The sequence below is a fragment of the Tigriopus californicus genome, chromosome 11 (genome assembly GCF_007210705.1).
Source record: "Tigriopus californicus strain San Diego chromosome 11, Tcal_SD_v2.1, whole genome shotgun sequence".
NCBI classification, from domain to species: domain Eukaryota; kingdom Metazoa; phylum Arthropoda; class Copepoda; order Harpacticoida; family Harpacticidae; genus Tigriopus; species Tigriopus californicus.
The window spans coordinates 7,036,106-7,059,166 of NC_081450.1; the positions used below are offsets into that span (position 1 = coordinate 7,036,106).

At 43.3% G+C, this 23,061-nt stretch overlaps 6 protein-coding genes across 9 annotated transcripts in view; 3 read left to right on the forward strand and 3 right to left on the reverse strand.

Annotated features, from left to right (window-relative positions):
• Positions 1–1,327: 1,327 nt before the first annotated feature.
• Positions 1,328–7,091, forward strand: LOC131891085 (cell division cycle and apoptosis regulator protein 1-like). Of its 2 annotated transcripts, none has more exons than XM_059240586.1 (10): positions 1,328–1,506; positions 1,580–2,054; positions 2,778–2,954; positions 3,118–3,246; positions 3,321–3,856; positions 3,920–4,165; positions 4,251–5,566; positions 5,638–6,372; positions 6,500–6,654; positions 6,718–7,091. In XM_059240586.1, the coding sequence occupies exons 2-10, from the start codon at positions 1,797–1,799 to the stop codon at positions 6,928–6,930; spliced, it is 3,765 nt and encodes a 1,254-aa protein (XP_059096569.1). In that variant the 5' UTR covers positions 1,328–1,506; positions 1,580–1,796; the 3' UTR covers positions 6,931–7,091. The 2 variants fall into 2 exon arrangements, with proteins under 2 accessions (XP_059096569.1, XP_059096568.1); XM_059240585.1 differs by having other exon boundaries at positions 1,602–2,054.
• A 96-nt stretch (positions 7,092–7,187) lies between these two features.
• LOC131891088 (uncharacterized) lies at positions 7,188–16,542 on the reverse strand. 3 transcript variants are annotated; one of them, XM_059240589.1, is made up of 3 exons: positions 9,073–9,224; positions 7,518–8,550; positions 7,188–7,460 (listed from the first exon to the last, which is right to left on the reverse strand). In XM_059240589.1, the coding sequence occupies exons 1-3, from the start codon at positions 9,094–9,096 to the stop codon at positions 7,405–7,407; spliced, it is 1,113 nt and encodes a 370-aa protein (XP_059096572.1). In that variant the 5' UTR covers positions 9,097–9,224; the 3' UTR covers positions 7,188–7,404. The 3 variants fall into 3 exon arrangements, with proteins under 3 accessions (XP_059096572.1, XP_059096574.1, XP_059096571.1); XM_059240591.1 differs by lacking the exon at positions 9,073–9,224 and adding an exon at positions 15,539–16,542 and having other exon boundaries at positions 7,188–8,550; XM_059240588.1 differs by having other exon boundaries at positions 7,188–8,550.
• Positions 10,955–12,850, reverse strand: LOC131891092 (spermine oxidase-like). The gene is given in 3 exon segments (XM_059240596.1): positions 10,955–11,356; positions 11,421–11,517; positions 11,519–12,850. Coding segments are annotated over 3 exon segments (1,461 nt in total). The 5' UTR covers positions 12,667–12,850; the 3' UTR covers positions 10,955–11,140.
• On the reverse strand, positions 13,609–15,302 carry LOC131891091 (recoverin-like). The gene is made up of 2 exons (XM_059240595.1): positions 14,668–15,302; positions 13,609–14,545 (listed from the first exon to the last, which is right to left on the reverse strand). Exons 1-2 carry the CDS (start codon positions 14,986–14,988, stop codon positions 14,285–14,287), a joined length of 582 nt encoding a protein of 193 aa, XP_059096578.1. The 5' UTR covers positions 14,989–15,302; the 3' UTR covers positions 13,609–14,284.
• Positions 16,543–17,194: 652 nt separating the features above from the next.
• LOC131891089 (potassium channel subfamily K member 1-like) lies at positions 17,195–19,359 on the forward strand. The gene is made up of 4 exons (XM_059240592.1): positions 17,195–17,784; positions 18,400–18,540; positions 18,625–19,023; positions 19,090–19,359. The coding sequence occupies exons 1-4, from the start codon at positions 17,502–17,504 to the stop codon at positions 19,287–19,289; spliced, it is 1,023 nt and encodes a 340-aa protein (XP_059096575.1). The 5' UTR covers positions 17,195–17,501; the 3' UTR covers positions 19,290–19,359.
• A 138-nt stretch (positions 19,360–19,497) lies between these two features.
• Positions 19,498–23,061, forward strand: part of LOC131891087 (XK-related protein 4-like) — a 17,730-nt gene continuing 14,166 nt past the window's right edge. Inside the window, exon 1 of the mRNA XM_059240587.1 lies at positions 19,498–19,915. Coding sequence (XP_059096570.1) covers positions 19,700–19,915 — 216 coding nt within the window. The 5' untranslated portion in view covers positions 19,498–19,699. The remainder of the gene's footprint in view (positions 19,916–23,061) is intronic.

Below are 23,061 nucleotides of genomic sequence, written 5' to 3' on the forward strand. Positions count from 1 at the left end.
AAGTGAATCAGTGGACAGGATTCGGCATTTTCGGCTTACTGCTCAGGGCTCAAGGTGACTGTCTTCCTGGGGGGATATCCACCGCCTGCCGATCGTGATGGAGTCCTATAGATCTCATGGAAACATACATTCGGCCTTTTTTTGAAAAATCAACACGGTCTGAATCGGTGCAGTTGTCGTGTTTAACCCTCTTGAGCGGTCCTGGTCTGGCCTGGATGGGTTCTGATCTGAATTGGCCCGGCTAAGATTGGTCAGCCTGAGCTCTATTTGTGGACATCAATGAATATGGATCAAATGGACTTTCCGAGTCCGATTTTGGTACTTTAGTTGCGTGATTATCAATTTGGAGCATTGCGCTAAAAGGAACTGAGGGGTCAATGACTCGTTCCATTGTTATGGACAGTTATTTTGTTTAAAGCTGAAGATGGCATGTTCAGTTTCATACATGTGTACATGGACAAGAGCTATACACTAAAGACCTGTGGAATTATGAAAAGGGCTTTGTTCACCTAGTTCCTAAGACAAGTTCTTTAGATATGTTTGCCAATGTAGCATATGTTACATAGTTTCACTCTCTTTCCACTCAATCCTAGGGCCCTATATTAAAAGAGTGCAACAGTGAGTTCAGAGCACAATGGCAGTTAATTTTGAACTTTCAATTCTATCCCAAAATATTGAGCTTATACGGATCCCAGATCCAAAACATCCGCCTTGGCCGTACCAATGGCAGTTAATTTTGAACTTTCAATTCTATCCCAAAATATTGAGCTTATACGGATCCCAGATCCAAACCAAACACATTTTTGTAAACGTTTGTGCTTTAAGAGTTAGTTCTAAGGCTTAAGTTACTCTTCGGGTATCCTCATCTGCAATCATAGTAACACCAGATTCAAACAAGGTATTTTTAAATAGAAACTTAGACAGTGGCTCAACAACTGGCGTTTGAAACATTCGAAGTAAATTAAAGAGTGCCTGAAGGGTAGCTAAAGTCATATATGACACGTAGAATCAGAGAATATTATGTACATGCGTTTGGTTTGGATCTGGGGCCCAGGTAAGCTCATTGTTTTGGAAAGGAATTAAAATTCAACGTCTGTGGGGCACTGATCTCACTTTTGTACTCTTCTAGATACAGAGCCTTACTCAATCCATTCCTATCTAATCAAAAAACGAGACGCATGTAAGGCAAGGTTAAAAAAAGTCAGTGATGTTCTTTGGATGAATCATGGTGTTGAGGATGGCAGTGATGATTCCGTAACGCAATGCTCCAAATTGATAATCACGCAACTAAAGTACCCAAATCGGACTCTGAAAGTCGGTTTGAGTGAATGGATCCCTTCTCTGGAGAAACATTGATTGAGCTGCGTGCGGGTTTGGAGCACGAGTCTGGTGGCCACTGGCTTTAAAATCGGTAGAATTGAAAGGCCAAAGAGCGGGATCCCGTGGATTGGGCCAGACGCTGCACCCTGGGTAGCCAGTCTTCCCACAGTCAGTCACGATCGACGGGTGGGTGGCCAATCCGGCGGATTCGAGCGCCTGGCGCACCAATGGCGTGGGATGCTTATTAGGTCCTTTTCAGTTCCTCAGTTCCACATTTCCAGGTTTGACTGGACCCGCCCGGTTCATTTCACCTTATTCAGGACCCTTGGCCCGTATCTTGAACCTTGAGATTCGCAGCGGCCTGTCCAGCTCATGGCCCAGATTGGTGGGCTATAACGGCGCTTACCACCGGGGTTCACGGGTCGGGCTGAATTTCACCCGCATCCTCGCTTGATCCGCTGGCTGTACCCCTAAACATGGCCGGTTTTGGCGGCAACAAGAACCCGCCTTGGGCTCGGGGCGGACCGCCCGGTGGCGGAGCTGGTGGCGGACCGCCCAGCGCGGTCGAGATGCAAGCCGCCGGTTTGGTTCATCCGTTTGGCGCTCACGGGGGTCCACCACCCGTCTTTCATGCTGGGCCCCACGGTCTGTCGCACGGATTGGCCGCGCTCAACGCGGCGGCAGCGGGCGCGCACAACCCGGCCGTGACCATGGGCGGTGTGCCCGGCTCTCAGGTAGGCGACGTGGTCTGCCTGGCTTGGCCGTTGATATGTCCGTGTGATTGGCCTTTGGGGCTAAAATAATTAATGAACGAAGTGTAGGTCTTCCGCCATTGCCGTGACTGGTTGTTCATGTCACTTGGGCTGGCATCGGGGTCAGTTTGATGTGAGCCAGGAGCCCGGGCGGGCCCATCCCCCACGAAGAAGACATTAGTCCCAATGTTGGGTTCGCTTCACTTTGTTAACGCATGCGTCTGATCATGGGCTTGAATGAGGGGACGGAACGATAATCCCGAAAACTAACGTCAATTCTAAAATAATTTTCACGATTGACTAATAGTTTTGGCCGTGTATGACGGACCGTCAAGGAGTGGCACAGCCAAGCATTACTTTCTTAACATATTTCAATACAACTTTCATTATGCTAATCTCCATTGAGTTGCTTTCCTGTACATCAGGTTTGCTCAAAAATTTGCGGTGGCTCCCAAAATACGCTACGACTGTGATATACATACAACTAAAATTTTGCCCGTCTTATATCATTTTAAGACCATACAACGCCATTCAACATTCTGAAAGTATTTGATTACTGAGTGATGATTAAAAAACAGTCCTCCACTCCGTTCTGTTCTCCTCGTGAAAGCTTATTGATCTGTGTTCCCCGTAGTGCCCATAGACTTAATGGGGCAGTTTTGACCCTGGGGCCATAGTAAAACCCCGCCTTCGTTTGCTTTTCAGGGAGTGGGAGGGTATCCGCGACCTTTAGGTCCCCCTTTTGGCGCGGGTAACGCCGCTCAACAGATTCTGCAGCAGCAGCAAGCCGCCGCAGCTGTAGTGGGCGTTTCCTTACAACATCAACAGCAACAACAACAGGCACATCAGCAACAACAACAGCAGCAACAGCATGGCCCGCCGGTAATATACGCCAACCGGTGGATGGAAGTTTGTCTGATTTTATTCCATACTTACGCTAGTACTAGATAATTGTGCCTTGCCCCACGTTCAGTGTTAATTGATCTCCTCAATACGAGTATAGTGTAATCAACGATCTATACGACTGTATCTGTTTTTCTTTTAGGGTCCGGGTCAGCCATCTCAGCGATTTTTTACTGGCACAGTGACCAAACTTCATGACAATTTCGGCTTTGTGGATGATGATGTGTTTTTTCAAGTGGCCGTGGTCAAAGGCCCCACCCCGCGTGTCAATGTAATACTTTTTGACCACATAGACATACATTTGGCCGGGTATCACGGACGTTTGAGCTCTCTTTTTCCACTTAGGATCGCGTGCTGGTGGAGGCCAGTTTTAACCCGAATATGCCCTTCAAATGGAACGCCACGCGAATACAAGTTCTTCCAAACCAAAGGGCGGGTGGTCCTCCTCCTAGTGCAAATGCGCCTCAAGGTCCACCTGTCTCGGTTCAAAGCAAGCCCCCCGCCCCCAACCCACCCAAGCCTGGGCACGTTAATCCGACGGCTACGCTCAATAATATGGCGTTTTCAAGTGCTCACTCTGTGGGGACCATGAGTCACTCGTTGAAACCAGGAGGACCTATGAGTACAGGGGGAGGGTCAAGTGGCGGTAGTGGAGGAAGTGGTGGAACAGGAGCTCCACATCGAAGCGAACCCACCGTGGGCTTTGGAAATCGAGACCGTGACCATGGGCGGGATCGAGGAATGGGAGCACCTAGTAGCGCACTCCGACAAAATCACTCGCCCATGAGAGGCGGACGCATGGAAAAGCCTGAGCCTCGTGCGCCTTCGGACCGAGATCGACGGCGAGATGACCGTCGAGATCGGTCTGAAAGTTCGGCCAGGTTTGTCGAGCTTGTCTGATGTCTGAGAATTGAAAAGCTTAGATTTTTTATTCTTGCTTTTAGTCGGGACCATAGAGATCGAGACCGTGAAAGAAGTCGTGACAAAGACCGGACCAGGAGTCCACCATCAAGAAAACGATCCAGAAGTCCCCGGCGAGCCAGATCTCGAAGTCGATCTCGTAGTCGCTCTCGAAGTCCTCCTAGGCGGAGAGCTAGAACTACGCCTAGATACAATGTGTCCGTTCCCAAATATTCATTGCAATTGCCAGAAAGTTATGTGGCAGATCTCAGGAAACGCTACACGAGCATGTAAGTTCATTACAAGATTGATCTTGACTTATCATCCACCTTCGGACGTCAATTTGACTCTGTAACACTGATTGCTTAATTCTAGGTATGTTCCATCAGATTTTTTCATGTCTGATCATTCGTGGCTAACGTCTTTTCCTGTCCACGAGTCGTTTAAAATACGGTTCCCTGCCACATTTCACGTGTTCAATAAAGACATTGTTGACCCACCTGAGCCCAATGACGCGTTATTCGATCCACCAGACGCCGATTATACCTTCAATGTGAAAGTGATGCTCATGGCTGCTCCGGATCCGGATACCCTCATTGAGAAAACTTGTGTCCTGGCCGATGGTAGTCTGAGCTCTCGTGACAGCTTGGTCCATCCAACGCGAGCCATTCAGTTTCTAGTGGGTACTCGAGGGAAAAACGAAACCATGGCAATTGGAGGTCCGTGGTCTCCTTCTTTGGACGGTGATGATCCGTCTAAGGACCCATCAGTTTTGATAAAAACTGCAATTCGTGCTTGCAAGGCACTCACTGGTATCGACCTGGGCAATTGTACTCAATGGCATAAGTTCCTGGAGATCCATTACAGACGGCAAGAGACCAGCACCAAACCATCACGGACAGAGACAACCGTGGTGTTCCTGCCCGACATCTGGTCGGTTATGCCCTCGGCCGTGGAATATCCAGAGCTCATCAAGAAGTATGAAGACGCTGTGAAACTCAAGTTAGACCCAAATGCGGCGGCTGAAGCGGAGAAAGCGCGTTTGTTAGCTGAAAAGGCCAAATTAGAGGCCGAAGAAGCCGAAAAAGCTAAGCTCGAAGAGGAGTCAAAGCCGATCATGAAGGCCGAGGAGGAAGATTCAATGAACGAAGCTGTCAAACAAGAGGCAGACAATGGTGGTGAAGGCGAAGAGGAAGGCGACGACGAGGCTACAGAAGGAGCCCCCACTCCGTGGAAAGACTTAGATGTCAAGGCCATGAAGGTGGCCGAGCTAAGATCGGAGCTAGTTGCCAGGGGGCTAAATTCAAAAGGACTTAAATCTCAGTTGGTCGTGCGACTTCAGCAAGATGTTGAAAAGGAGAAAGAGAAAGATCTGGTCAAAAATGAAGAGGAAAACGACAAGGAAAAAGATAAGGATGAAGATGTGAAAGAAAGCGCCGCTGAAGGCGCTGAAGGAGCCAAAGTCGAAGATGAAAGTAATTCTAGCGTTAAACAAGAATCCAAGCCTGCTTCTCCCTCGGTCGAAGAAGTCAAAGACTCCAATGAAGATACCAATGACGTCATGGAAGTAGACGAAGAATCCAAGGACTCGCCAGAGCACACTAAAAAGGAAGAGGAGGAAGAAATCCCCATGCATGCACCACTCGACGAAAGACAAAAACGTGAAATTGTGGCAAACTACCAGGCCCCAAGTGAGTAACCTCTGATTGCGCCGAACTTGACACACCTTTGATCAGTTTTAACATTTTCCCCCCTAAATTAGGTGCCCCATGTATTTTCGTTCATCCCAATCCAAAAGCCAAATCTGGAAAGTTCGATTGCTCAGTCGTGAGTTTATCCGTCCTTCTGGATTATCGAACTGATGACAATAAGGAGGGTACATTTGAGGTGTCACTTTTTGCCGAACTCTTCAACGAAATGCTCATGCGAGATTCAGGTTTCAAGTTGTACAAAGCCATCGTAGATGCTCCTGAAAAGACGAAAGAGGAAAAGAAGGCGTCTTCCAAAACCGACGACGACGAAGGAAGCACCAGCAAGAAAGAAACTGAGCCTGAGAGCAAAGAAGACGCGAATGCGAATGCGTCGTCTGAGGCTGAAAAGGCCAAGCGGAAAAAGTTGGTGACCTATGAAAAGGACCTCTTACTCGCGTGCAGTTATTTCGATTTGGGTCATAGTGGCTACTTCGAGACCAAAGACTTGGAGGAAATTCTTCTCACCTTAAATTTGAGCCTTTCGCGTGCTCAAATCCGCAAGCTCGTCTCAAAAGTTACGACCACCAAGGATCAAGTCAGTTATCGTGTTCTTACTGATCGGCCTGAAGACGAGATCCCCGAACTCTCCGGCAACCTTATGGATGAGGACGAAGATGAAGCCGAGAAAGAACGCGTACGGAAAATGAGCCTTGGTTTCAAAGCCTTTTTGCCCAAGGCTAGCAACAAAAAAAGCGACGAAGGTGTTCAAGCAACAAGTCAAGTTGATGGATTCTGTCAATACAAAGGTAAATTTAATTCATGGACCATTGATGAAACAAGAAAATTGGCCGAAAACATTAGTTAGTTGATGGTTAGATGATTGATGCTTCATAATTGACAAAAGCCAGATAGAAATTGTATGCCATCTTCTAGGTACCGTGGTGGATGTGAAAAAGCTACTCTCCCAATTAGAACGGAGTGAGAAAGCACGCAGTGACGTCCAAAGTAGGCTGACCGAGACCTCAAAAACACTCGGAGATTTGAAAGAAGCGTCTGAAAGGCATTTCTTAATCAAAGAGAAACTTCAGGTACGAACCCCCTAATTTGCCACGCGCCAAGTTACTCGTTATAACTGTCACACTCTCTTCCAGAACGACGTGAAAGAGCTGAAAAAGAAGCTTCGGTCCACCGAGGATGAATACAAACGATCTCAATCGGACACGAGTAAATACTTGTCAACTTTGAAGGACGTCCAATCCCGAGTGTCGTCCGTGATCACCCGCACGGAGAGGAAAGAGGAATCTGAAATTCTGGAGGATTCTTCCGGAGGCTTAAATGGTAAACCCGAGGACAAAACCGACTGAGCGAGGCGTCCACTCGCGCGCACCTGAAGTTTAGATTTTTCTTTTCACCACAATCGCACTCAGCTGACATTGGACGACAGACCATGTTTTGCCCCTTGTAATTAATCTCCTATCCATGATCACCCCGTTTGTAATCGAATAAATGTTAACGATCAACCGTAGTGACTCCCCAACTGACCTTTTTGCTTTCAAAGCTTGTGAGCACTTTTGACGGAATCGAATGCCACGGTAGTTAACAACCAGTTTGAGACTGTTCGTACGGAAAATTGAAGTTTTATTTAATCCTGCATCTTGATATCAAACGTTCTCATACAAGGTGACATGGTCTTACGAGTTTTCATTTCATCAATCCAAGGGACATATGATCACTCATAAAACCTTTTGCTGCTTGATCCAAATAGACCCAACATTTTAGCGTGACATGATGAAGAATGACTAGATTTCAATTTTTGGAAGGAAAATGCGAACCAATAATTAGGCTGGTTCAGGTTCCAGCTCGTTCTTGGACACTCGTCTTTGGACATCCTGGACTGAAATGGAGCCTGCTTTGAGCGGATTATTCCTCTTATTTCTAAATCCGGGCGTACCTCTCAAACCATTGGCATAAGTTGGCAAGCCTTGGGAAGATCCCTGTTGCGCCCCGTAGGTTGTCGGGAGTTGTTGTTGATTTGGGTTCAAATTTGGTCGCTGGAAGGGCCTGCTATCAAACTGGACTTGGTTGTTATTATTGTTATTGTTGTTGTTAAAGTTAACGGTATCTCCATATGTAGGTTGGAACAAAGAATTCGAGTTCGGCAAGGAAGCTTGGTATCCTCCACCGGACGAGGGGAGATCGCTCATCCTAGCGCAGTACTTAATGAATACCGTCTTCTCCTCTGGATGAGGGTTGACCAAGGACGTGGAGCAGATCTCTTTTTCAACTTGGCGACACTTTTTCTCCGGCGAAAGTCTGGGAACTGCAATTTTGATGACTGAGCAATGCTTTTGAGGCTGAAGATCACATAGTTCCACGGGTTTCTGGACCAAAGATTCTTTCGAATCTTCTTTACAAGTCTCGGGTCCCTCCTCAACTCGACAATTATCAGGGGCGCATATCTTCCTTGGGATTTTCTGGCAGAATGTGACTGGCACGGGCTCATCAGTTGGGTCCGGAAAGATGTCTGTGGTGTTGCATGCGGTCTCATAGAAAGTCTCACAGACCACGTTGTCCGGATTTTGTACCGCGTTGTTGCGATCATCGCAATTCTTGATCAAGGGCCGTCGGCATTTCCTAGTGGTGGCATTGAAAGTAACCTGATCAAACACAATCTTACAACTCTTCCAATAGAAATCCTCGCATTTTTCCTCCTCGCCATCGCTGTACTCGGTGATGTAGGTGTTGTAGCACTGGGTCACATTTTGAACGAAGCATTCCTTCATTTGATCCTTCACGGTCTTGTCCACGATTTTTTCTCGGTGCACACAGATCACTCCCCCATCTTCGATCTCGCCTCGACTGAAATCAATGCCCGAAGAACCGGGATTGTCCAAGAAATTTGTGTTGGGATCTGTGAGTTTCCGACCCGTCACCCAGAACTTGTGAGTCGGAAATACAATCAAGAGGAGACCGACGATCCATGGCTAAAACAAAATGTAGTCTTTATTAGTTGGAGTCGTACATCTGATATACAATATTTCAACCATTCTGTTTACTACACTACAATTGCTTAAATGGTAATGCAAGCTATTGTTCAAAGGTGTTTTATAATAAAAAGTGTTCAATGAATGGACAGGCTTCAAATTTGCCTTCTCATTCAGATTCGGAGAGAATAAATCAATTTGCGTGATACTTTATCAGAATTTTCTAAAAAAAAGTAGGCTTTTCTTGAACGATATTTGAAATTAATAAAAATAGAATGTGTACTGAGTGAGTTCAGGACTGATTCTACTTTAGCATAAAAAACTAATTTGAGACAGCTCTCTAGATCAATTTGTAGATGCCATATTCCATCAACGCTTGGCTTGATGTCTTCTGATTACATATCCAGTGGGGTCAGAAAAAAAAACAACCAATCGACAAGAAGAAGTCACTGATATTGATGAAGTTTTACGTGAGGCAATGTGAGGTCATTATTGTGCGGATGAACAAAGAGGGTAACTTACTTTTGGTAGCCAACCGGAATTCATGTCAAATGATTAGTAGGTTCAGCGTTCGAGAAGTCTCGGACTCGACTAATTGTCTAATCCTTGTGCTTCGAATTCATATTGGAAATTTCCATCCGACTTGGAATAGTTTTGCGTGTCCGTTGAGCTCGAAGATGCGTCAGCGGACGGAATCATTTACCTAATCTATTCGAATCCTGCGTCACTCCCACGGTCAAAAAAACTCGTGTCCGATTGAGTTTGTTTTTGTCACGCTGATCCACGTACGGTGATTTTCAGGTCATTGCCTCGCTAATGATTGTTTGGCCCTATTTTAGATACAAGTTCGACAAAAACCGGTGTCTTTTTTTTGCCTACCAATGATATCCCTCAATTGAAAGGTCATTTTTCAATCCCATCAGATTTAACTTTAAAGCAGAATGAAGCGAGTTCATCTCATTTCTATGACTTTTAGGCAAGGTTCGCTGAGTTGAGCGGAAGAGCTTTTCTTTCCATTAATCCTAGAATTTGGGTTTGGTGGGGTAATACTTGTAGTATTAGTTCTTTGACTTTTCGGCCTAAGACTCGAGTTCAGTCTTTTACTTGAGTCAGTTCAAGGTAGTGGATTCTTGTGGACTCGAGTCCTTTCTAAAAGACTCGAGTCCGGCCAATTTTTCCAAATTTAAGTAAAAAACTCGAGTGCACTCGGACTCGAATCCAGACTTGCCCCAACACTAGATTGGTGTCTTCTCATATCCGTATCAGACAGATTGGTTCTTCGTCCGTAAGCGTCCAAAACTTTCATTGAGAAGTTGGAGAGGAGAATCGAACTGAGCATCTCGTCTACAACGTTTTGCTCAGGCCCGACAAATTGAGCAAGAATCCAAAGGCCCTGTAAGAGGCGCTTATTTATCTATCTGAGACAAACTTATTTGCTCCCGAAAGAGTTCCGAACCAATTTGAGCGTCACTCCATTCTGGAATGACACAGTAACTCCCTGAACAGAATGAGGACATGCAAATTACATGACTAAGTAAGCAACCTGAGTTGTTGTTTTTTGCGGACTTACCACTACCGGGATTGGAATCCCAGCAGTTCAAGACGAGAAGATTATTCATTTTACTTGACTTTTATTTATATAGATATTATTTGATCGACCAAGATATCAAAAGAAGTTGCAAGAACACTTGTGATCTCTACCAAATTACTGAAAACTGGGCAATTAGAGAAAACTATGGTTAAATGTGTCCCCCAACATGTTGGAGTCTAAATTCCACGGTGTTCAGTTTTAAATTGAGAACTAGATTGGACCCCTCAATTCTGACTTTAATAAGTAGCGTTGTTGCCCTATAAGGGTAACGCTGGGCCGTTCTACTTTTCGTTCCCACACGTGTCATCTTAACGTTTTTCGAGACATTCTCAATGTTCTGAATATTCTCAAACTGAGGCTTCATAAAAGCATATTTTTAATATTTTCATACCAATAATGTTAGGATCGAAAAGAATTAAAATTATTAAGAAATGAAGAATATTTGCAGGAATTGGAGTTTCTTTATAATCATTAAATTGAAATTTTGAATTTTCGCTAGTTCCAAAATATGGGTGAGAGGCAAGAGCCTTGAAGACACTTCAAATGAATACCGGTAATTACCAACCAACCAAATACTTACGTCCACAATGCGCCAATGATTGAAATGAAGTCGTTTGTTATGGATGAATGACCGAATTCAAAGTGAGGGAAAAAAGTGTCAACATGACCAGAGAGACGCGTCAGTCATGTCAATCACAGACCTGATTAGACAATCATCGAATCAGTCCATCCATTATCCCGTGAGAAATTTGTACTTTCGTAACTTTTTTGCTTGCTTCAATACGCTGGTATCGTTCATTATAACACGAGAGGCCGAATTAGAACCGATTTCATTTATTCTAACAAGTGTCGCTGACATGACCGATGGCAAAAATGGGCTTTGATTCTGCTAGAATTGCTTGCATTGTTGGCATAGTGACAAAATGTGCCTTGAAAACTGTTTTCTATCCCGCCTCCTACAAAGAGCGACCACCAATTGTTCGAAAACATATGCGTCTTTTAGAAATGCCTTAAAATGTCATTAGCTGCTCGTATTCCAGAACCAATGGCTCCGTGTAGTGTAGAGAAATGGTGAGGACTGGTGGCCTCGCCACAGAAATGAATCTTTCCAACCGGTGAGGCCAAATCTCCGGGCAAGATACCCTTCTTCATTGTGTGTGGACTCAGGAATGAATAAGATCCGCAAACATGGGGGTTTGAGTTCCATTTGGTTACCTGTAATCCAAGAGAAAATCTGTCAAATATCCTCTGTCAACCTTGAAGCCATTGTTGATGTTACCAAAAAATGTCTTGGCTCAGGAATATCTGGATATTTCTTGTGGAGGAATTTCCGGATAAAGTTCATCGTATCTCGCTGCGAATCCTGCTCCGAGAGCGTTGTGGAGGAATTTCCGGATAAAGTTCATCGTATCTCGCTGCGAATCCTGCTCCGAGAGCGTTTCCAGATAGCGAGCTCCATGTCCACTGATCCACATGGACAAAATGTTGGGTCGATTTGCCACCAGATACAATCCGAGAAGGGATCGTGTCCAATCTGTTTTGGACGTGGTTAGAGAATAGTCTGAATCGTTTTCAAACAAGAAGCCAAACCCTTCAGCATCAGGAGACCACCAAGGATGTTCAAATTCCAAGTAGATTTTATTCACAGTGCCAAATTCTACCGATTGAATGGCCTCAACTTTTGCCTTTGGCAACGGAGGACTAAACAAAGTTGGATGATGAGCTTTCAAGACTCCCAAGGATACCGAGACTAAAACAGCATCCGTAAGAAATGTCTTGCCATTTTTGGTCGTAATTTTGTAACCAGCCTTGGATTCATCCTCACTTATTTGAGTCACCTCAGAGCCAATCGCGATTTTGCTCTTGAGCTCGTCGCTTAAGAATGTGTCCAAAATATCGCTCATCTTGTGATCTCCTTTAAGAGCAATTGACTCTTTTCCGGGTGGAAGCTCGTACAGCCGATGTCCACTGTACAGGCTGGCCTGATTCCAATGATTGCAGGCTTCGACGGCTTGTTGGTAGCGATGGTAAAAGTCCAAGTACATGAACACGTGCTTCCGAAAGGTATCATCTCGATCTTGGACCAACTCTTTAATTTTGGGCTCAAAGTAATCCCCAATACTCTCCTCCGATTGGACGGGACGCTCTTCTAGGTCATCTTCGGCTTGTTCAAAAATGGCTTCGATGTCTTCAACAAGTTGCTCATCCCATTCGTTGCCGTGACTGTCGAAAAAGTCCTCGCCAATATCCTCCAATGTTGGAGCTTTTGGATCTTCCAGGATCCCATGCTCCAGAGCAATTTCACAAGCTACGTTCCCTTCTTCACCATGAATCCATTGGGCTCCCAGTTCAATGTCCGTTCCGGCCCAGTCTATGCTATGAACACGCCCACCAATGCGATCCGACGATTCAAGAATCATAAAATCCTTCAAGTCATTTTTAAGTAATGCATCTGCGGCGGCTAACCCTGATGCTCCGGCCCCGATGATGACCACTTTCGTCCTTGGCAACTTGCTTTCCTCCATGTTTGTATCGAAAGGTGGTGGGGAGAGCTTGTTATTCACGCGTGTACTCACTTCAAACTCGAGTGAACAGCTGATATGTGGAGAACATGTGGTGAGGAGACGGCGATGTGCATCAACTTGGCTTTATCACGTACCTCCTAAGCGAGTTTAGAGTAGCTGGCAAACTGTATAGAGTACATGGAGATAACACGAAATGATTTTGCAGCTGGTATTTTCAACAATATCTTTCTATCCCACCAGCACTCACTTGCCCTTCATTTTCGCTAATACATCGAGACATACTCACTCACTTGTAAAGTGCCTTACTTATTGATGCAAAGACTTCATAACATTTCGTTTTTGAGGTACCGTAACGTCTGCATGACCTTCATGAATCATGCCTCCCATGTCATTTGCCAGTAATATTCAAGCACTTCAGTGAGTTGATAAAGAAAAGAAAGCGCAAATGTACGAGTATGCTCTTGGTTATTCAAAGCAACACCTGCTTCCTGGTGAGTTTGAACCACGGTTGATTGTAAAACTCGGCCCTATTCCTCTATGAATCAAAGTTATGACGTCAGAGGACTGTCAAAATCAATGGAACTTTCCCATTTCCGAATGGACAAGTTCTCTTTGAGAAAGAGAGATGACAACAACACGCTTGTACGCTTCCTTCCCTCCTTCCTTTGGTCTCCCGCTCTGAAATTAAATTAAGTTGCTTTCGAATTTTGTGCATGCGTTAGCAAGCAACTGACTTTTTCCCACTCATGAGGCTTGGTTCCGCTCCGCAATTGCCTGTCCTCATTAAAATCGTCATGTATTCGTATGTGTCTTTTGAACATACTGATTTCCTGGGGTTCTCCAACGTCAGAAGATTGCGAAAGAGGTTGTCATTCAAGCCTCTTGAACATACCACATCGCCAAAGGATACTATACTAACCGTATATGAAAATGTTGTCGACGGTTGCATGACAAATAGAAAAGTCATGCGACGTCAACTCTCCCGAACTTTAAGACCACAACACCAAATCCTGACGCCACCCGGAAAGCCAGACGGAAAATCCTTATGACTATTACACTTGAATAACGAAGTCAAAGTTGTATTTCAGCTTTGTGCATATATTATTTCTAGAGAAAATTCTCAGAGAGTTGTTTTCGTACCAAGATGGCAAATTGATGAGCAGGGTTGGGTGTAAAACTAACAACCTTTTTCAAAGAATAGCGAGGTTTTTGAATGGCCACTGCACATTATTATTAATCTTTTTTAATTAACGCTTCGAGCTACTACGAGTACATACACACATGTATTGTACTGAAAAGACAAAAAAGACTATTGAACACGAAAGACAGTTCCTTTCGAGTCATAAATGAAAGAATGGCTGAAAACACTTATTGCATTTCCGTTCTGTGGAAAGCTGAAGTAATTACGCCATACTGAATCGCTGAAATCATTATTTTTGAACACTTGAATGTCAACTAAAGCCAGCCTAAACTTGAGATAGCGACAAGGTCTAAGGTATCATGAAATGAACTCAATCGACGCAAAAGGCATATAAATTAGAGAGGACAAACAATGAATTGCAAAGAGATCGCGGTTGATCTTATCAAATTGCAGGGTTTTTTTTGTGTCGTGTGAGTATTAATTCTTGTGCAAGGATTCTTTTTCCAAAGTGTCCCGCTTCCGATTGGCTGCTGCCAAAAGAATCTTCAGTAACAAATCACAAGCCGCAGCCGCCTCCACAAACTCGCGCTGACTGATTTTTCCATCGCGATTTGCATCCATTTCCTGGAAGATGTCAATCATGACCTCTTTGTAACTAGAGGCAGGAATGTTCTCTTGTCTCATGAGCGATGTCAAGATTTGCTCCAACTCGGATCGATTCACCACTCCCGAATGGTCCTGAAATAAGGTATTGTACCATACCTCTAGGGATTCTCTTTCATGAAATTGACTAGCCTGATCTAATTTAATAGCTGCCGATATTGCATGACAAATACTGAAAGGTGAGCGGCCTCTCTTACCTTGTCGTAAACGTTTTCGAAAAGCCATTTAAGCTTTTCCCGAGAGCCTTCAGCTTGATCCCCTTCCAAACGAATCGACGTGGCGAGAATGAATTCCTCAAAATCCAGTTTTCTGTCCTTGTTCGAGTCGAACATCTTGAACACGTTGGTAAGGAATCCCGGGATCTCATCCTCTTGCATGACTTTCTCAGCCATCGTTCGGAATTCCGTTCTCGTCAGATAGCCCGACGGGTATTTACTCTTGAACTCGTCATGTTTCGAGAGCAACTCTTCATGACTCAAACCGGTTAAGCGTTTTAACTTGCAGAGATTGACCTCCATTGGTTTTTTTTCTTATATTCTCAAAAAAACTGGAGACCAATCAATTCAAATAAATTGTGGGTTGGTGGAGTCTTCGCGACAAGTGTTGGCGGTTAAGTTCCAGGTGCACTTTAGTTCCACCTTCCTTGAACGATCCGCTCCTCCTCCTCTTTCTCTCGGAGGGTCTTGGAACACTGTTGCCTTGAACCACTCTCTCTCTCTCTCTCTGAGGAGTTACAGGGATCAAATATAAAAAGGAACCGCTGGAAGCGACCTTCAACTCGCTCTTTGTGTGACATTAAACGACATCGCCCTACTTTAAGAAATCTAGCCAAACTACCGTGAAAAATCGAGACCATATATCCGTGGGGTATGACACTTGCTGAATATTCTATTTGTGGCATAAAAAGGGGCTAATCTAATGTTCATCATGCGAAGTCTGCGGACCATAAATTTGGTTTCTCAGATATCACGCTTAAGATGTGTGACACTGCCCTGGGAAAAACCCTGATGTCTGTGTATGTAATTAAGAAATGAATCATGAGGCCGTTGTGTCTGTTTGATCACTCACCTACTAATTCGGACTTGCATTCCATTGTTTGGCGACAGTCTCGTTGACGGATTTAGCAGAATTTCAGACTTATGAGGTCAATCATCCATCGGAACTCAACAACTTTAATTGGGAGTTAATCGAAATCCAAGTGTCGAACTGCCAACAAGAACAATACACACAAGGGCAACAAAGGTACATGGGGCGGTGTGGAGATTTTCGATATTCCTTCCAGTGTTATGTATTCAAGCACTTCGAGTACATGGAGTCCAACAAGCAACGGTCGACCAACTTGAAATCAATGACTGTGTCAGCAACACAAGACGCGTTAATTGCCCCTTCTCTTGTACCTTCTATTCCTCCCCCTCCTCCTCTTCCTTTTCAATCGCACTTCATCATAAAGTGACAAAGACGAAAAGTCACTCCTTAATACATAAGCATTTCTTATTATCATCGATGTTTACAAGTATATGTGGTGAGGAATATTGACTATTTCTTAGCCGAACTATAGTACTATAGGACTATAGGAGTCACACCTCTTTGGGCGGGGTCATACCAAATCAAAGTTAGAGAGATGGTCGTGGGGAAGAACAAGGTGGCAGAGTCCCTCGAAAAAGCGGGCTTTGAGGTCAGCTTTCAAGTTGGCACATGAAACTGGTCGACAAATACACATGTAATTCGATTTATGAATTGAATTGGATGGAGAAGCAATTAACATGTTTATAAATGTTGGTTGCCGCTGACCTTGGACATATGAAAATGAGATGACCTACTACGGTGTAGTTCGTTGCTTGAAAAGATTCATTCGTTGTGCCAAACTGGAATAATTGAAATGATCGATGGATATTCACGATTGTTTCCTAAAGCCATGATCATTATCTTAATTGACCTTAATTCGAGGTGAGAGATTGACGAATGGAATCATACATATTCACAATACGTTCAAGGGCTATTCCCTCAAAAGTCACCAGGAACGTGGCAATTGGAATTTCTATCTTCGTCTAGGTAAAGAAGACGACTGAAATTGACATGGACCTCCAACGGGCTTCCCACCCAAATCGCTCCACTTAGTGTCGGACCAATTCCGAGTCCTTTTTCAAAATGTGCAAATGAATGCGAAATCTCGATCGTTGCCATCAAAGGCCATTCACATTTATAAAATTCACTTCTAACTCTGTTCAAAAGTTGTTTGTCCAAAGTATTTAACCTAGCGTGGGCCGAAAATTGGATCTTAAATAGTGATTACAATTCAATTTATCTTGTACCGTCCCTTCAGGGTTCCCTAGTCAAGATGTCGGACCTAGATTTGGTCAAGTTTGTCCATTTAGTCAAATCTCTACCTCGTATGATATAATCATTTTGGACGGGGCGGACGGTTCTCCCCCGTTGTGAGCTCATTTCTCAAGTTGTCCGTGATCTAATGTGAAAGGTGTTTTATCTCACTACATTCTGCACTGTCAATATGATGGATAAGCAGTTGAGCACCAGTGAAAGCGTTGTCATGATTCTACAAACTCACATTCAGAGGCAACTGCATCACACATTCACATGGCCCTTGAGTCCCTGACGGACAATGACTTTCGATAAAGCTGTGCAATCAAAGCTGTTGGCGCTTGTCAGCAACGATGACCTTTGTTGGGGTCCCGATTGAGAATAAAACCTCCTTCACAAGTGTTACTCTTATTCGAAAGCCTGTCTAGGAATGCACATAAAGCGGAGAGTTCGCAGAGCAAGGCAATATTATTTGGTGGGATGTCACAAAACATCCTGGATCGCCAGTGATCGTGATTACCTCTCTCCATATCATGAGCAAAGCCGAGTGAGTTACTTTGTGGTCAAGTGATAATACATTACAAAGAGCTCGGACTATCCGCCAAATTACATCTCGAATCTCAACTTGAAAATGGCCTCTTTCAAGATTGAACAAGGAAGTTCTATGAGTTGACAGACCATCCATGATGTCAAATCAAAAGCCAACGACGCCATGGCCACCTACGACTCGATTCGAAGTGACAATCAAGCTGAGTTGGACTCCCTGAGTGCGAAGAGCTCGGCGGGTGTTTATGGCTGTGGATATCGCTACCGGAAGTGGTTCGGGGTCCGACGGAGCACATGGTTCCTTCTCTTCTATGCTGTGACGTACGCAGCTTTCTTGGTAGCCGCAGGATATGCCATGGCCTGTCTGGAGTGGGAAAATGAGCAATTCTTGAAGGCTCAGATTCACGAACTAAAGTCCACTTTCCTGAGTGGCCATCCATCTGTGAACAGTGAGTACACCTTTGTACATACGCATGTTCGTAAAATGATTCCTGCGACCTGTGTGCATGCAGAGAGATTAATGACCAATTGCCTTTGTCGCTTTGGCCATCCAAGATATTATTAATTTTGTCAGGCACGATGTTCAGACATGTTTAACAAGCTCGTGTACAAGATACGTAAAAGGATTTTGACCGCAAATCGGGAAATTATGCCAATCAGCGACAAACAGTTCGATATGTGAAACCGAACCCCGATCTAAAACAAAGGTCATCATTAGAGGGCGGATTTGAAAGTTTGCACATACGAAAAATACTTTTTGACATGATTTGATATTTTAGCTAAAAAAAAAAACTTATCGGAAAAGTGCCATTTGACCTACGTAGCACTTTTGTATTAGTTCAAGGAAATTTGTTGAGCTTGTTCCTTTCCAAGGCAGAATCACCATTTTTACACTTGTTTTTCAAACTTTTTTGCCAATTACCTCACTTTTTTTCGCTATTTTGATCTTACGAAAAGGCGATTTTACAGCTGAAAGTATCACTTTCAGATTCACCGGCGAGTCAATATGTTTAGGAACTACTACAAAGGAATGTCCTTTAAGTGATTTGGTTGCTCTGTTGTAGGGACTGAATTGGAAGTCCTTCTTGAAGCCTCAATTACCGCTAGAGACCGAGGGATTAGTATATTAGACAAAAACCGCGACGAAGTCAACTGGAGCTACGGACAGAGCCTTCTCTACACTGTGACCGTGGTCACCACCATTGGTAAGATTCTTTGCTTTACGTTCACTATGAGAGCACTACGTGTATCAAGGTTAGTTCAAGAATGTATTGGATAATCACTTTCAGGTTATGGACACATTGTTCCCCTAACTTCACATGGCAAATCGTTCACCATCGTTTTCGCCATCTTAGGCATCCCCTTCACTTTGGTCTTCCTTACAGCAGTGGTTCAGAGATTATTGGAGCCCACGTGTCAATTGCTCTCATGTTTTTTCTCGTGCTTGGGTGAAAGATGGAGACCTCTTTGGATCCGCCTGATCCATTTGACGTTCATGAGTGTGTTCTTCATTTGCTTCTTTATTATGGTCCCAGCTGTTATATTCATGAAAATCGAAGAGACTTGGAATTATTTGGATGGGATTTACTTTGTTTTCATCTCTCTAACCACAATTGGATTGGGCGACTATATTCCTGGCGATCAAGAAGGTCAACGGTTCCGGGAAGTCTACAAGACATTTGTCGCAAGTAATTATAGGTTTGGCGATTTTTTTTCATGTCCGTTCCGTGAGACCCGATTCTATTTCGTTGCAGTCTACCTTCTAATGGGCCTGGTATTTATGACCCTTACTGCGACGGTATTCTATGACATTCCTCAACTAAATCTGGGAACAATGCTTCATCAGCATAAAGATATCAAATTGGAAGAGGATACACTGGAAGAAAGGCCAGTCCTTAGATCAACTAATCGCGACAATTCCAACTCTAACTCGAAAGTATCACCCGAACGATAGCCACTCTTATATGAGAAAACATGGACTTTGAATCTGTGCAGAACTTTCTCAATACAAGAAGTGTAGAAGTCTTCGTTTACATGTCATTGCATTTGATAACATCTATTACCCCAAAAAGCCTTAACATACGTCGTACAAAGAATCGAGAGCAATCGCCGCTCATACGGTCGTCTTTGTCCAGACCAAGCAAGTGTTTACTGGTTTCATTTTTATCATGCTCTATGACTTTACACGCCCAACAGGTCATGTATATTCGTGCTAAAGGATTTAGATGAATTTACAATTGTAAACATTGCAATCTAGTCAAGATTTGGGCCTCACGAGTACAGATTGATAAGAAATCCTATTCTAGAATTTGACATGAAGAAGTCAGATTGGACAATGAATACCACGTGAAATCAAGGCCAAACATGAGTGATTCCAATAAGAACGAGATCTTGGTTGATCCAGGCTCGTTAGGCCAAGCATCCCATAGACCAATGGGTCTGGTGAACGAGAACTTTGAGCCAGACGACGAATTATCATCCACACATGAAGAACCCATGAAATCCCACAAGATGAGTTGGGTCCATTTGGAGGATAGTGTCAAAACATTTGGAAAGAAGGCCCACCATATGACCCGACAGGTAGGATCGGCTAAAAATCGGCTACCTTTTTATGCTGTTGAGCTTCTTCTGTAGCTAATTTGCTGGAATACCAAGGAACTGCACGCGGTACAGAAATAGTATTAAGGAAGATTTAACTATGCTCTCCAGGCTTTTCATGATGCCTTCATATCAGAAAATCAAAAGGAACACTGTAGTGTTGTGAACAAAAATCTGTTGAGGCACAAAAAAGTATGAAATGCCAATAAAACACGCCACGAGACAAATAGAATAAGAAACTACTACACTCAATTGAAACCATGCTAAGTTAGAGTAGTGGCACTCTCAGTTTGGAATCATAAGCAAATACAAAGGCTCTGCCACGGACTTCTAGAAATATGGACTGCGAACGAGCTGCCCGGGAAATCGGCCTGCTCTTGGTCATAGCCACTCTGAGCCACTTTTCGAATTAAAGTAATAAAATAAGAAACGTAAATCTCTTCAATTAACGGTCGGTCAATTTTATATCATTTACATGCAAAGTCGATCGTTTCAAAGTTATGTTGTCAAAAGCTTATGTAGCTGACCAAGAGCAGGCTGAAAATTCAAATTTTATGTAGTATTTACTACATAACTTAGAACGTGTCTCCTGAGTTCCCTAAGCATAGGTTTGCGCTCAAACTTGGCTGAGTTCATCTATTCAAAAAGACCTTGTGGTCGTATGAAGTGCTTATTTGGAATAATATGAGCGATTTACGAGATAGGATATTTTTGCTTCTGTTTGCAGTCCATATCTCTAGAAGTCCGTGGCTCTGCTTAGCAATTACAAGTTAAAAATGACTCATATTGGGAGAGTCTAGAACGATTGGGACTGTACAGTGTTCAGAGAAAGTAACAAAGGCATCTGATACCGTATGTTTTTAAAATCATGCATGAGCTTTGTCCCAACCCAGCCCTCGAGAATCCAGGTTATTTACAGTAGAACAATACAGTCCAACTCTCGTCTTTCTCCTTAATTGTTCAATTGTTTGCCCTTAGTGTTTCCAAAAAAACTGGGTTTTAATCAAAATTCTTGATCAACCCTATATGCCAGGTCTGTCAACTCTAATTCGTTGGTGGATCAGATATTATATCAAAATAAAATTAAGTGAAATGAGTACGCTTTTTGCCTTGAAGTGCTGGACATCGCATTGACAGTAAGGGTAAGGAAATCCGCAAAAAAACTCTCCTGATACTGTTTAAGTATGGTTTTCACTTATTGTTACTGCCGTGAAATACAATTTCTAATGTAAGAATTCCAGCGAAGGTGAAGACCGTCATTTATTTAAAAAATGCTGAGACGCTTTGTCACCTCTTGAAATCAATCTCTCCTTTTGAGGATGGCAATTTAGACCTAATGTTTGAAGGCAAACAAACACATTTAATTGAAAGAAAAAATGGCCTTCGACATGTCAAGTGTTGTTTGTTTGCAATAGAAAAATTGCAGGATTTAATAATACTAATGTAGTGGAAATGCTATAACAAGAAATCTCAAATTATATTTATTTGAAATTTCCTGCCAAAGATATGCTTTCTGCATACCGTATGTTAACGTAACAAAGAGTAATAACGTTTTTCTAAACTTTAATTTTATCTGGTCTTGAGAAAATTGTGATGATTATTTCTTCATGAAAGCTTTACAAAATGAAACTAAAGATGTGGACAAAATATATCAAATACTTTGTGTCCTGGGGTTCCAGGAGTTCCTCCCGATTGGGGCCTATCCGGCTACCTAACTACGGCCTAGAGCAGGGCGCGGTTGGGTCGGCGGCTTCACGCAGCAAAGACCCTCAAATCAGACACGTCAATTGCATATTCGTACTGTTTTATTAGGTGACCTTTGCTGGTGACTGCATGAAATAGAACATAAGCAAGGGGGTGAGTAAAGGTAATAGAATGAGTCAAAGCGAAGTTACAAACTATGGGAGGACGAAGGCAAGATCATAAAGGTAAAGAATACGGCACAAGTAGTATTAGGCATAGAAGGGGTTTCCCACGTGGTTCTTCTTCATCAGCTGGTCGAAAATGGCGCTGCACGACATCCAAAGGAGCCGGCCGAGGTGACCACTTGGGTTGGATTTATAGGTCTCTGCTTGTTGCACTGAATATATTGAACGTTGTTTAACGTTACATCCAGAGCATTTTTGTGTCAAATGAGATACTAATGAACGTTTTGAAGGTAAATTAATATTACCTTTCTTGGAAAAAGAACAGTTGAACTCTTAATTTATCATTGAATATAATATACATGTATCTGATACGCTTTCTTCATACCATTCATTCTTCAACCATTTTGCACGAAAGCAAGTATTTGTATAATGACAAAATCCCTATCTAAAATTGCAATTTTAGTGGCAATGAAATGCCCGTGGCTGTCACAGTTATCAAAACAAGTTACACATTTTAATTAATGGTATTACTTCTTGCTCTTCGTACTCATGTTATGTTGCGTTCATACTTGATTTTGAGGGATTCGCGTAGTTGTTCTTCATGCAGGAAGTGCCGCCATGTAGTATTACAGTGAAAAGGAAGGCGGATCGGTCGCTACGCTTCTTTTCGAACGGGAATTGGATGGGACTGAAGAAGTCGGCAGACATGGGAGTTCAAAATCAGTGGCCCACTAAAAAAATTGAGCAGTTCGTTCGTCAATAGCTACCTTATAGCTTCATCGTATCAAAGCTCGATCGAGGTGCATGATAGTAGCACTCGACCGTAAATCTGTTCTTAACTCCAAAATACCCTCTTATTGTTACCAATACCAATTTTCATTAAAAGGTACTTTCGCTCGTTCTTAAACATCGGTTCATAGAAAGGTATTTTTGGAGGCTATTGAGTAAGGTGATACAACATTTTGAACTTTTTAAGATTATGCAACAAAGAGATTATTACATGTACCATACACTCACAAGGACGTGCCGCGCTATAAAGTCGTTGGATTTGAAACATTTGGTCGCCCGTCGGATGTGAAAGCTTTGAAATATTGATGAAGATTGTTTGATTTTTCAGGAGCTTTTAAAATGTACGTTTGATCTGGCACGCTAATTTAGAAATGGCATAAACAATATGGACTTCGATCTATGATCAAAAACAATGCGCCTTCGTTTCAGTGATGTTAAATGTGCGGCATGGACTTAAAATACTTTATTGGC